This window comes from Ischnura elegans, chromosome 9 (genome assembly GCF_921293095.1).
Source record: "Ischnura elegans chromosome 9, ioIscEleg1.1, whole genome shotgun sequence".
Lineage (NCBI taxonomy): Eukaryota > Metazoa > Arthropoda > Insecta > Odonata > Coenagrionidae > Ischnura > Ischnura elegans.
Window position 1 is genome coordinate 5,804,897 of NC_060254.1, and position 13,429 is coordinate 5,818,325.

Consider the following 13,429-nt stretch of genomic DNA (forward strand, 5'->3'; position numbering starts at 1 on the left):
TCATCTGCTCGAAATTCTAGCGGAACTACGTCCATTCGTGCGGCGACATTCAGCGACGTCAAATGAATGATTCAATTCATTTTTTTCTGGATAATAGGCAAAATAATGGAACCGATGAAAAATCTATTGAAGCAGCAAAAGGGTTAAGGAAGAAAGCTTTCAAAATTTATTACTAAGTGCGAATTTTCATCGCAGCACAACCCCTAACGTGCGCAAAGACACTTTAATTGCCAAATATGCGGTGTCAGTGAAAGATTAGAAGTACTCTGAAAATTTATTTTAATTTGGTTGATATCTACTAATATTCATTACCAGCGTGAAAATAAATTGATCAATTGGATTGGAAATATTGTCATTGGAATTACATTCTTTCTAGCGTAAGCACATTTCTTCAGAGGCTAGATGTTGCCAGTGGGAGCAAAGACTTTGTCGAGGGAGGAGAGGGGGTGGAGGGGAAGTGTCTAGTAAGTGGTGCGGGCCGTACCTCAGCGACGCCTCGGTGCGGGGTGGCGCCCTGGGGGGTGGATTGCATTACGACGGACGATATCTCGTAAACGCTTAGAGATAGGTCAAAACAAACAGAAAATCGGCCCAAAAGAGTTTTACTTTTAAGTTTTACATAGGAATAGCACTTTTTATACTCCAAAAAACTCAATGGAGGGTCCTCAGTACTTAGGGCCCTTGGGGCACGGGTTACCGTTATTTTAAAGTAACCAAATTTTTATAAGTGAATATAAACCTCATTTGGATCATTTTGAGACTAAGAAAACATAACTTTTCGCAATTCTGAAAAATAAGGGCCGGCCTAGTGTCTGTCCACTGTCAATTACAGAGAAAGCTTGGTTTGATGAGAGCTCATAATCCTCAGAAAATCCCACTTGCTATAAGGAATGCTTGTGATATCCAAATACAGTGTAACCTCGTTACAGCGAGTACAGACTATTGCGAGACCCCCACCATTACAAGAGATAGCCGAGGCACCGTCAATTGACCCTATAATAAGCATGTAAAAAAAATTCATTTTTACGAGGCCCTATTGGTGTTGGCAATCGCCATAGCGAGTTTCCAGTGCTGGAAAACCTTCACCAAGAGTCCCTAATCTCTGAAATCGCTGGCGATCTGTTAGAAATGAAGTTACCATGGAGTGCTCAGTCTGAAATTCATGTGCTAAACGGTTGTTTGATAAATAAGTACTTCATTTCAGTGAAAATACTGTGACATTAACATTCGCGAATGCTTGATCTTCTTTTGTTCCTCGGGCGGCAGAAAGCAGTCGGCAGCATACTGGATGTCCGTGAGTTGCGTGAATAGAAAGCATTTGACGGCAGACACCATGGCCGAAAAACACCAAACACGTCTAAGCAAGAAAATAAAAATAATCGAGTAATATGAGAGTTGCTTAATAATTTATCTTCCTATTCACTCTTCACAATAAAAAAAAAAAACTCTCAAGGAATGCAGACCATGAAGTTGGTCTGTGTCATGGGCTAGATGCACTGACATGAAATCTAGTGTGATATTTATGCTACTATGGCACCTTTTGTGATGATGAGCATTACGATTTGTGGCTAAACTTACCAACTGGGTCTTTGCTATTGTAGTCGTTCCCTGGATAACAGGAGTACCTGGAAAGAAAGTTCGATACCATTAAAATGAATTATATTATCACTACTTCAAAATAGTCGTAAAAATGTCTAGTGCATGAAAAAATATTGACTCTATGAAAGCAGTACAGAAAGCACTAATCCTTCCAACTAATATACAACATGTTCAAAGGAAAGGAAGACCCACTAAGTTGCAGAGCACGTCACTTCAGGAAATTAACGTTTGAAATAAAAGAATAAAATTTTATTGCTGTCCGAATGGAATCTCACTCACCAGGGATGGGCTGAGGGGATGTAACAGCACCCACAATCAGGTTGAGGCGTCGATCCATGAGCAGTTGGTATGTGTTTGGAGCAGCAACAGGTCTGACGTTGGCTGGAGCATTTGAGAGGATGAGGGGTGGGACGGGTAACTGGGGCTGATGGAATGCCTGGCCCACTCTCGGAGGCTCCTGGACGACTGCCGTCGGTGGAGTGGCTGGATTCGGCAAAATCGGTCTACCAGGTACTTTGGGAATGGTGGGATGGTCTTTGGGCACCAAAGCACAAACATTCTGCCCCTTCTCGACGACAGTGTGGGTTTGATGAAGTCTATCCAGCACAGACACCACCTGGCAAGGGAAAAATAGTCAATGCAACATACTCGAGGACTACAGAAATTGCATTTGTTTAATGCCTGATTATTATTATTAGAGTATTCTACCGATTAAGGTAGGTTTCCATGGGGTACTAAAGAAGTGATTTGGGAGTCTCCCTTTCCTTCCAGCGCTGCCTTCTTCAATTCACTGTAAGGCCGATTCCCTTTCATTCTATCTAAAAATCCTATTCTTTTCCTTCCCCTCCCTCATTTCCCTAACATTCTACCCTCTAACACCATTTTCAACATCCCCTCCCCGCTAAGTACTCCTTCCATCCATACATTTTGTCTCCTCCGTTCCTCATCTAAAAGCTGCCTCTCCTCGCCAACCGTATCCAGCACTTGGTCGTTCCTTTTCCTCTCCGTCCATTTCACCCTCTCCATTCTTCTCCATACCCACATCTTGAATGCCTCCAATCTTCTCTTGTCTTCTTTCCTCAGTGTCCACATTTCCGCACAGTGGAGAGCTACACTCCAGATCAAACTCTTCACAAACCTTTTCTTTTAACTTTTACATAACAAACCTTTCAGAAGCTCCTTCCTGTTCATGAAAGCCTCCTTCGCTAATGCAATTCTTTTCCTAATGTCCTTACTACTGTATCTGTTTTCCTTTAACGTGCTGCCTAAATAGTTGAACTGCTCAACTTGCTCAAGTTTTTCACCACCCATCTTTATCTTGAGTCTCACATTCCTCGCTTGTGATGCTTTACAAAACCGCATAGCCTTAGTTTTCTTATGATTAATCCTCATCCCATACTCCTCGCAATGCTCGTATAACGCATCCACTAGAGCCTGAAGCCCCCTCGCTGACTGGCTGATCAACGCCTGATCATCCGCGAAACTCACTGATTTGAACATCATTCCTCCCACTTTTATCCCAGCTTTTAACTCATCCCACGCTTCCCTTACCATCTCCTCAGCATACACGTTAAATAGCAGTGGCGATAGAGGACAGCCTTGCCTCACACCTCGGCCAATGCTTGCCCACCCAGATTCTCCGTCCGCTACCCTCACTTGCACAGTCTGGGCCATATAAAGATTACAAATTAGTCGCCTATCCCTCCAATCTACACCTATTTTCTTGAGAATATCCATTAACTTTACTCAGTTCACTCTGTCAAATGCTTTTTCAAAATCCACAAAGCAGGCATACACGTCCTGGTCATATTCTAGGTTCCTCTCCACCAGGGACCTCATTATTGTTAATGCGTCACGAGTTGACTTCTCTTTTCTAAAACGAAACTGATCTTTGCTCAAATACTCATTTTCCTCGCCTCCATTCGTCTGTTCAATATCCTCAGTACCACTTTCGCCGCGTGCGATATAAGGCTAATAGTCCTATAATCTCAGCATTCCACAGCTTTCTTCTTTTTTGGTAGTGGAATTAAAACCGTCTTCACAAAATCCTCCAGCCAACATCCCTCCTCATAGATCCCACCTACTAGTTTGAAAATCTTTTCTTACTATCCTTATGGGCGGCCCTACCGGGAATAATTTAGCATTAATCCCGACAGTGCGGCTTTAGGGGTCATAGGAACACGCAAGCCTTTCCACCACGACAAGGTTGTAGCCCAGGGAAAGGTAATGCCTGAGAAATATTAAAATTATTTCTTTATATTATCTCTTGAATCTTTTACGGTTTCACCACAGCAAACTGACCAAGTCAAGTTCACCAGTGTTCTTTCAACGTGGAGAGGAACTGTCATATAATATGTCAGGTGTCCAGGTCAACAGGTTTTTATTTGAGTCCCTTCATTTGGGTTGACTTTTTTTCAGCACTGGATTACTTTGTCTATCTTGAGGTGACTAGGTCCCACCAGTTGGAAAAATATACAAGTGGTCCCATCTCTATAGGCCTGGTTACACAATACATTAACACGAACGAGTTAATGTCTAAATGTATGAATGCATGAATGAACACAAATATGCACCGTGGAACCACTCAACGAGTGCATGAATGGAAAATAGAACCTGTTCTAATTTGGTTCATGCTATCGTACATGTTCCGTTCCAGTCCACAAAAGTCATTCATGCAAACAGACATTACATAACTCGTGCATGTTAATGTACCATGTGACCAGGCCTTAAGACATGGTAACCATGATGAAACAAAAAGGAAGACAATGGCAGGTTCCACAATTTAATTAATACTGCGACCGGTTTCAATACATGGTATCATCATCAGGCACTTTTGGTATAACAGTTTCCACTTATGAGGCGTGGGGGGGTGGAGGAGATAATAGGGGAATGGTTAACAGCGTCAAGGATTGGGTGCTAGGGTGGGGAGGTTAAGGGGGATTGGTTGGCAGCGTCAAGTTGGGGGCCAGTAGAAATGGGAGGGGAGGTGGAGTATGTAGGCGGGGGAGGAAGGGGAGAGTGGTCAGGGTTGTGAGGGAAACTTAGAGGGGGAGGAGGGGGGTATGGTTGAGAAAACACATTGAGAATGGGGGAATTCAAAGAATACAATTGTTCGTTCACTAACATTACCGACGGTGAATTTTGGCCTCGAAGAATTTCTAGCTGCTCCAAGGCGTCGAGTCTGGCGCCGTTGCTGACTTTGAGGAGAATTTTTGGATCAAAATTACTTTCATGACCACATTCTAGGAGATGTCTGGCAAAGTTTGAGGAGTGGTTGTTGTTTATAAAACATGATCGATGCTCTTTAATCCGAATGTCGAAGTTTCTTCCGGTTTTGCCAATATAGGTGCCATTGCAATCACGACACACAAGTTGATATACGCCACTCCGCTTCATATCACTGATTTTGTCTTTGGTATTGCACAACAAGCTGCCTAAGGTTCTCAAGCTGTAGAACGCTGGCTTTATCTCAGTCTTCGGGAATAGTTTAGACAGTTTAGGACATGGTAACCAGTTGAGCTAACTCTCATATATTCCAATAGGTTAGGCTAGTACTTCCATTGGGTAGTAATATTGAGTTTCTCTCTTTTTATATTTAAAACCCTCACCCTTTTATTTTTATTTTATTTTTATTCTCTAACCACCGGATACAGCTCTTATTGGCCATTTTACACCGGGGTGTTCAACAAATGTAACAAGTAAACATACACAAACGACCATGCCCTGGACCGGGGAACCCTACCCAGGCGGGACTCGAACCCGCGACCTCTTGTTTGGGAGGCGAGGACGTTACCCCGCCGCCACCGAGGCCGGTAATAGTTTTAGTGAGATTTATACTGCCTACAAACTTTCTAGTGCATCAGGTAGGAGAATGTATGAAAGAATAATGGTAAACAGCAATTTTTACTCAGTAGCACATAGGATATATGATAAGTGATAAGTTATTAGGAAAAATGACATACTTAACACATTATGATATATGACAACTTTCCATAATTTTTTTGAATGCAGGTTTTTATACAATAATTAATAGCATTTTTCAATTTAGTGAACATGAAATCACAACCTTGAATGTAAGAGCTGAGAATGTTGAGTTCAAATGAATGTCACTACTTCTTCACCTATCCTTTACAGGCATCCCCCGAGTTACGTAAGAGATGCGTTCCGGCAGACTATGCGTAAGTCGAAATTTACGTAAGTCGAACCTTTGCGTTGGCGCTTCAGAGATTGCTTTATAACAAGTTGTATCATACAGGAATGAGCGTAACCACATACGCCACCACATTCATCGCTAGAACTGCAAATTTTCACGTTGATTGCTGACTTGGGATTTATAAGCGATTTTTCTACAGAAATTAATGAAATTTCCTTCGAGGTATGACAAAAATGGGTCACTTTGTTATTTGTAGCACATATAAAACTCTATAACTATTCGATATTTTTTCTACCATAGGTTGTACGAGCGAATATCTACTTCTTCGCGCTCGCATTCGAAAATTAACGTAATCATTTGAAATACGGTTATCGCTTACGTAAGTACGGATTTACGTAAGTCGAGACATACGTAACTCGGGGGATGCCTGTACATGGAAAGTGTCATTCCAAGTGTAATTTGCTTCGTCTGCTTTTTCCAAAACAACACAAAGACAAACACACAAACAAAGAGCAGTTAATATTTAAAGAGTCTTAATTAGAGGGCAACAATGAACATGATACTTTATATAGCATATTGTTCTTATTACCTTCTTTTGTATTAAGTAAAAATCTATCAGCAAGGGGGTGGATCTCCAAGTAACTATGCCATAGTAAGGACCGGATGGCAAAGCCACAGCATTGAGTTATCAGAACACTGGGGCTTGCATAATATTTTGGTGATGAAACTACATACGAATACATAAGTGTATTCAACTTTATCCTATGGAGCAGTGTGTGTGCATCCCGCATAATATTTGAGTAACCATAGATCCCAATTAACCAAATTTACTCCGATATACATAAAGAGTAGCATCACTGTAAATAGGAGAGGGTTCATAACGTACAATAGGACTGAGGGAAATACAGGTATAAAAGACAATGCAATTAAGACATTAATACTTTTGGCAGACTTAGATTTTATCTACTAAGCCTAGTATTTGGCATGAGTATCTAGTACCTACACATTCATAGCATAATTTGTGTTCACCTGGGGATTAAATGGGATCCCACATAGCACACAAAATCAACTAGACATCTACAGCATGTCTTCAACATCTTGGATATTTTAAATATCTACTAGATGTCTCGAAAATATCTTTTTTGAGCGACGACTTCCATTGCATATGCAGGCTGTCCAGCCAATCAAAGCAGAAAAAATTCATGCATAATACCCTGTTTTTCAGGGAAATTTAAAAAAAATTCAGGTTAATTTTACATGATTACTGTGATGGAAAAGAATTTTAAAATACCCAAATTTACTTAATTACTTTCAAATTACATTATATTTATGTATTTACAAGAACAGGGAATAGGTGAGTGAGCACACATTGTCTTCAAAAATATAACCCTTATCCAGACACCTCACATTTCCAACGTAAGCGGGCAGGCAGGGCCCAATGGACTCTCCTTGTTCATTTTTCTTTTTGCTCAAGTGGGCTAATCTGCCAGCATAAATATCATTGGTTTTTTTTCAAAGAGAGCCTTTTCATACAAAATCCATGTTTTTAAAATAATTTTTAATGTTCATAAATGAAAAATTTACAGGTCATAATTAGTAGCCAAAATTTGTAATATGAAAAAATTACGATTCATTCTCCAAAGAATTAGTCTCGGGTGGAAATACATTCAATTTAGAATTAATTAACATAAGAGATGCATTGCATTATTATTTACTTGTTATACGAGTCACTGTAACAACATCACAACTTATTGATAGACGGAATAAACAAAATTTCATCAATAAGTCCAGGATAGGCAACCCCCCCAAAGCTTTTGGCACTTTTCATTTACACGTTTCACGTCATTATGTTCATTGCGCACCAATTGCTCACAGTTGCTACACATTGGTTTGTTTTCACAATGTTTTGAAATGAATTTTATTTTTTTTTGTTACACTATAATTTGATGAATTTTTTGGCTCAGAAATTCATTCGTCTTCTTCTTCTTCCACATTTTGATGCGGTTGTAAAAATTCTACTGAGCTACTGCACTTAAAATTAGGATAAACTCATTTCAGGCCCGAAAATGAATGTTTAACTGGTAAAATTTTTGTGTGAAATGGAATTTCCGGTTGGAGCAAGCATTCAAGAATAATTCATGCAAAATTCCTGGGACTGAAAAATCACATATAATTCCTGATTTTCTCTGTCGCTGGATCCCCTGTGTATGTCCACTGCAATTAGCCAAAAAATTCCCTCATCTAGAAAATAATGTGACTGCTATGCTTTTCGGTGAATTCATAGTACACACCTGCACCATAAAAGAAAAGGCAACTATTCTGGCATAAGTTTATAAAAGTGATTAAAAGTTACGAAAACTTGTTTGTCAGATATCTACTAGATGTCTAGATCTATTCTATGAAAGCATGGCTATTGCATTGCCATCAAGAATAGCAGAATTATAAATACTGAAAGTAATTTTACAAAAAGATTATTCAAAGAAATTATGCATATTAAAAAAATATATTTGAGATAAAAGAGCAAGCATCAACATTTTAAGCAAAATGTATTCTTATTTAATTAATAAAAACTGATATGTCACTATGAACTGTATCAGCTTAGTAACCACCAATAAACAAATTCCATTCAATGCAAAAAAATGCATTTAAAAATTTCTAGTCTCTTCTATTTAATTAATTTACAACTAAGTAAATTCTTTTTACTTTACAGCGGTAAAAAAATGTAATAACCTTCACGCCTTATATGCATCAATATGACGTACTCATATCCATTCATAGCCCTGATGAAAGTGTAGAAATACTTCGGCAAAAATTTGCATTTAAAATTCTTCAAGACCTATAGGTACTGCAAGACCTCTTCAGCATACAATTTGATATTGTTGAAGACTACTTTGAGAAAAGTAAGAGGAAATTGTATGCCTCTTTGGAAACTCCAATTGGAATTTGGAGGAGGACGCCCGTTTTAGAAAGAAGCAAAAGACTCTGAAGCAAACGACTGCAGGCTGTAGGTTGAAAAATACACCCTTTTGATACCGAAACATATCGTAATCGAGTCATTATATATATCCAGAGGGTCAAATTTTCAATTGAATGTTTAGAAAATATCTGCTCAAGATATCTCTTGGACAAAGGAAAAGATATTTAATTGATATTAGCACAACAGGTATTCGATATTTTATAGATACTTTGTGCTATGTAGGAGCCTTAACATGAAATTTCTCGCACTCTACACCAAGCTCTACTAACCCTACACCCAAAACATCAAACGCTGGCGAAGATATGCAACATGACTTTCGAGTGAATACTAACACATTGTGTTTCATCGGCAAGTAAGTGTAGATGACGATTATGTTGATAGAAAATATATAATTACCACAAAATTACAATAATTTAAGCGCTGTATGAAGCACGGCACCGCTTTCAATCACAAACAAAAACCACTGTCCACAAATAACACAAACTATGTTAAAATTAGAAAGGCGATTGAATATTGAATGGCAAGATGGATACAAAAATCCATCAGAATATATACAGTGATAACTATCCCGAATATTTCCCACGAAAATGGGAAAACATTCCTAAACACTGCTATGGTTGAAAATTTGGGAACCACAAAAAGTTGAACTAAAATTGAATTTTAAAAGTCTCGCACTTCGAACCCAAATCAAAAACAGAGTTTCATCACTTCCAAACGTACTAAAAAGGCAAAATTACGATTATATTAAATAAATGGCTACTTACGCGTTTGATCTCATCTTCTTGCTTCTTAATCACCATTAATTGAGCTTCAGAGAGTGGTTCGTCTTCACATACTAGAGAAAGGGACATATCTGCGTCCATATGTCTGTCTTTCTTACGATTATCTTCCTTATGCACCATTTCCTAAATTAATAGAACCATAAAATGCGAGGATTAATCGAAAGCCTTGCTTTCTCGTGGCTACACCGAGCAGTTCTTTCAGTTTGGCGGCAAAACTAGCCAGACAGGATCTGCTGCTCATCCTTAATAGGGCGACTTGTTGAGCACTTACATGGGTAAATATTTACAACAGTGAAAAATATTTTATTCCATTCGCCGCATAATTCATGTTTTGACAGTCAATTGCACATCACATGTGTGCACCGCCAATGCGGATCAAAACTTGCGATGCTCATGTGCGCAAGCCACAAAAACACAGCGGTAAAGCGAACAATTGAAATTTTCAAAATATACATTAGAGAATTAATTTGAATTTAACGATATTCATGCTGATAAAATCACATCAATCTATGATATTAAAAAGTAGAGCTTCCAACAACTCAAGGAAATTCATTCAAATATAAAATCAAAATTTCAGACAGAGAATTTTGTTACATTAATATTTAAAAAAAGCGAATATAATACATTATAATGATGAACACTATTCAAGCACAATCTATTGCAAAAAGTTAATTACAGTATTCACCGAGAAAAAGGTTCTTTAGTGTCATCCCACCGGCTATGATGCTTTGAGTACATATATTCAATGCCTTGGGAAAAATAGAACAGCTAAAACCTCTCATATTCTAACGCTTACCGAGTAGTTGGAGGCAGCGGAATTTAAGTTGCATCCAACTATTAAACAATTGCCTGAAACTTGGCATCATTGGTACCACTTAAAACATTTCTGGTCATGTGATAACGCTCATAACCAATCCGAATGCACTTTGCAGCAGACGTCACACAAAAACAGAGTCAAGTTACCAGTTGTGGAGAGTTGAAAAACTATTTATTGATATTTTTTTGAATATTTTTCACTACAAAGAATGATTACTAGCTAATTTGCATGAACTGGCAGTTTTTAAATTGATTACTGCAATATTTATTCACCTTCTCAGCTTCCAATAGTCAAATAACGTCATCAAAATGGACGACCGACATGAAATGGCAACGGTGTTTCACATGCCGCCATCATGGCCAATGGCTGGCAAAATGCTGATGGGCGAATCAAACCTATTTAAAGTTTGAGTTTTACTGAACAAGAGACTTAAATTTTTCATTCATGGAAAGGTGCACAGGATAGCTTGTCGGCTCCCATGCTTCCGTTTTTTTCCCAGGATGTTAGCAACAAACGTCAGAAAACAGAGTCAAGTTACGTGAAGTGTAGAGAAAGTTAAATGCTGTAAATGAACATTTTTCTGGAGATTTGTCATCTTTGGGAACGGTCGATAGCTAATTTACGAGAGTAACTAGAATAACTCTATGAATTTTTTATGCCATTATTAAATATACTTGATATGACACATATGCATACATGCATATTTTTTGATTGTGTAATGCTTTTGGAAATAAATTAAATTCTTATTCACCTTTACAACTTCCAATACTCTAAATTACCATCATGTTATCAAAATGGAGGACTACCGTAAAATGGCGTCTTTGCCTCACATTACAGTGGCAATGATGGCAGATATTGCAGTGAAATTGCAGGGGTGCGAGTCAACCCATTTCGAGTTCTCCGCATTAATACATTTTTTAGGTTTTTCGACTCGAACACTGCCGGTTAGCTTGCCAACTTTGATGCTTGAACAAATTCACCGCACTTTCCTCTCCTCTAGCCCATCGCATGAAATATTTCTAAATATAAATTGCAGATTATTTGGGGTAATGGATTTTGCACCCCTAGATATCTCACGCTGGCTGCAGTCTTGTACCGATTTGAATGAGGTAAAACAATGGACAAAGTTATATCATTCTACCGATAATGCATGTTTACGGTAATGAGGAATTGCTTCAAAGAGTTAAGAATTTGAAGATCACAGAATAACGGATATAAATTTTGGCTACAAGGCCAATACTTTAGGATCATTATTCCGTGCAATTTGGATCGTGCTGCCCAAAAAACAATAAGTGGATGCCTTCACAAACCCATATATTCACATTTGCAGTGAGGTAACAGCACAATTAAGAAAGCCAATAGGAGAATTTCCAATTGGAATAGGTCAGCAAAATTTTTCTGGAAAAAAGACAGAACAAGAACCAGACAAAATTTCACCAGAAACTAGTGCTTTCCCGAGTGTAAAAAGTTGAGTGTGTGCTAACAAGTAGGTAGGGCATGGCAGAGGATATTGATCATCCAGAAACATCTAATAATAATATTTGAGCCACTTCAAATCGGTGATGTGTGCCCAGGCAGCATTTGAAAAGACCACTTGCAGAGAAATGAATGCGAGTCCACATTGCCATTTAAGCTGTAAATATGCGCTTGCATTCATAGAGGGGAAATGCCTCAGCTATTGCAGTAGCTCTCTCTCTCTGAATGTGTCCAATGCTGTTCGTTCCTATCAGCAGGATGAGTAATATGGGAAAATGGAGAAACAGGATAAAGATTGAAGACAAAGTGTGGTGGAAGAGAGCAGAGGTTAAAATTTAAGCTTAGAATTTATCCTCACAAGATCCTTGTGATTGCTTCCTCCAACTGCTGCTGGGGCAGAATCTAGGCTGTTTGAGTTGGGAGTAAATGGAGCAGCGATGGAACTGGTTGGTAGGTAATGTAGGAGTTTGAGATGTGTGGAAGTTGAGGTGCTACCCAAGATTGCTGCCGGCCACCACTGGCTGAGATAGGGAGTCCCTGTCTGCAGTGGCGCAGCGAGGGGGGGGTTTTGCCCCCCCCAGGGCTCAGAGAATTTTTAAGTTTAATCCATTTTACTAAATTGGATTGATATTACTAATAGAATAGTGTAATGATTAATAAAATATCCCTCAGAAAGCTATAAAACTCACCATTTTGAACAATCTTAAAATTCCACAATTTATTAATATCACACATACCGGTTATCCTGGAGGGTATTCCATACCCCCACACACCCCAATATTATAATCTGTTCATTTTATGTCTGCAGGTGAGCTTTCGTGAGAGCCCGGACACTCTCGGGTGGCTTTGCTGATAGGGGAGGGGTAGTACCGAGAGAGAGAGGAGCGAACATTATGTTGCCAAATATACATAGCCACCCTACTTTGTCACTGAAAACGTGTGTCATAGGTGGCCACAGGTATTTTGGCCCCGGCACCGAGACAATGTACCTACTCACTTGGAAGGCATTGGGGATAATCCTTTCACAGAAGCCCATGACATTGTCAGCTACCGCACAGAATGCGGCACCGTTGGTGGAAGGCATACTTAGTCACACACAAGTAGAACGCGTGAGGTATGGCAACACTGCTCCACGAGCAGATTCACGACGTTCAGTCGGCGGAGATCTGTGGGCGACTGACTGAGGCCACGTCCACTGTTTGCTGATTGGCAAAGTCACCTGTCGAGAAACTTTCCCTCCCCTCATCTCCACTTGCTTTGGCCACACCAGCTCACCCGCAGACATAAAATGAACAGAGTTTAGATGCACCTAACCCCCCTCCCCCCCCAGCCCTAATTCCTGGCAGCACCCCTGCCTCCCTCTGGGTTGGGGGATTACTGTAGGTAGTTATCACCCACTCTGGCATAGAGGAAGGGATAGCACGGGGACTGCAAATGATGGACAACTAGAGATAGATTTTTAATAATGCCCAAGATCAAAAAGTATGAGGGGTAGTTTATGAGGGTCTCACATCCCACTGAAATTTTTGTGGTGCAACGTTGAGCACATCTTACCCCAATGAACGAACCCGAAAAAGAAAAAATTAACCATTCAAAATGATTTCCTTGAACAATCTTCAGATGAT

At 39.4% G+C, this 13,429-nt stretch overlaps 1 protein-coding gene across 9 annotated transcripts in view; it reads right to left on the reverse strand.

Moving 5' to 3' along the window:
* LOC124165096 overlaps positions 1-10,410 on the reverse strand; it is a 97,846-nt gene extending 87,436 nt beyond the window's left edge. For 7 of the 9 annotated variants that reach the window (XM_046542383.1, XM_046542382.1, XM_046542381.1 and 4 more), the window contains exons 1-4: positions 9,783-9,899; positions 9,494-9,634; positions 1,879-2,215; positions 1,579-1,625 (exon numbers count right to left, since the gene is read on the reverse strand). In XM_046542383.1, coding sequence (XP_046398339.1) covers positions 1,579-1,625; positions 1,879-2,215; positions 9,494-9,631 — 522 coding nt within the window. In that variant the 5' untranslated portion in view covers positions 9,632-9,634; positions 9,783-9,899. Of the gene's footprint in view, positions 1-1,578; positions 1,626-1,878; positions 2,216-9,493; positions 9,635-9,782; positions 9,900-10,196; positions 10,283-10,307 lie in introns of those variants that run through there. The other 2 variants (XM_046542376.1, XM_046542377.1) reach the window with 2 other exon arrangements.
* Between the last annotated feature and the right edge of the window lie 3,019 nt (positions 10,411-13,429).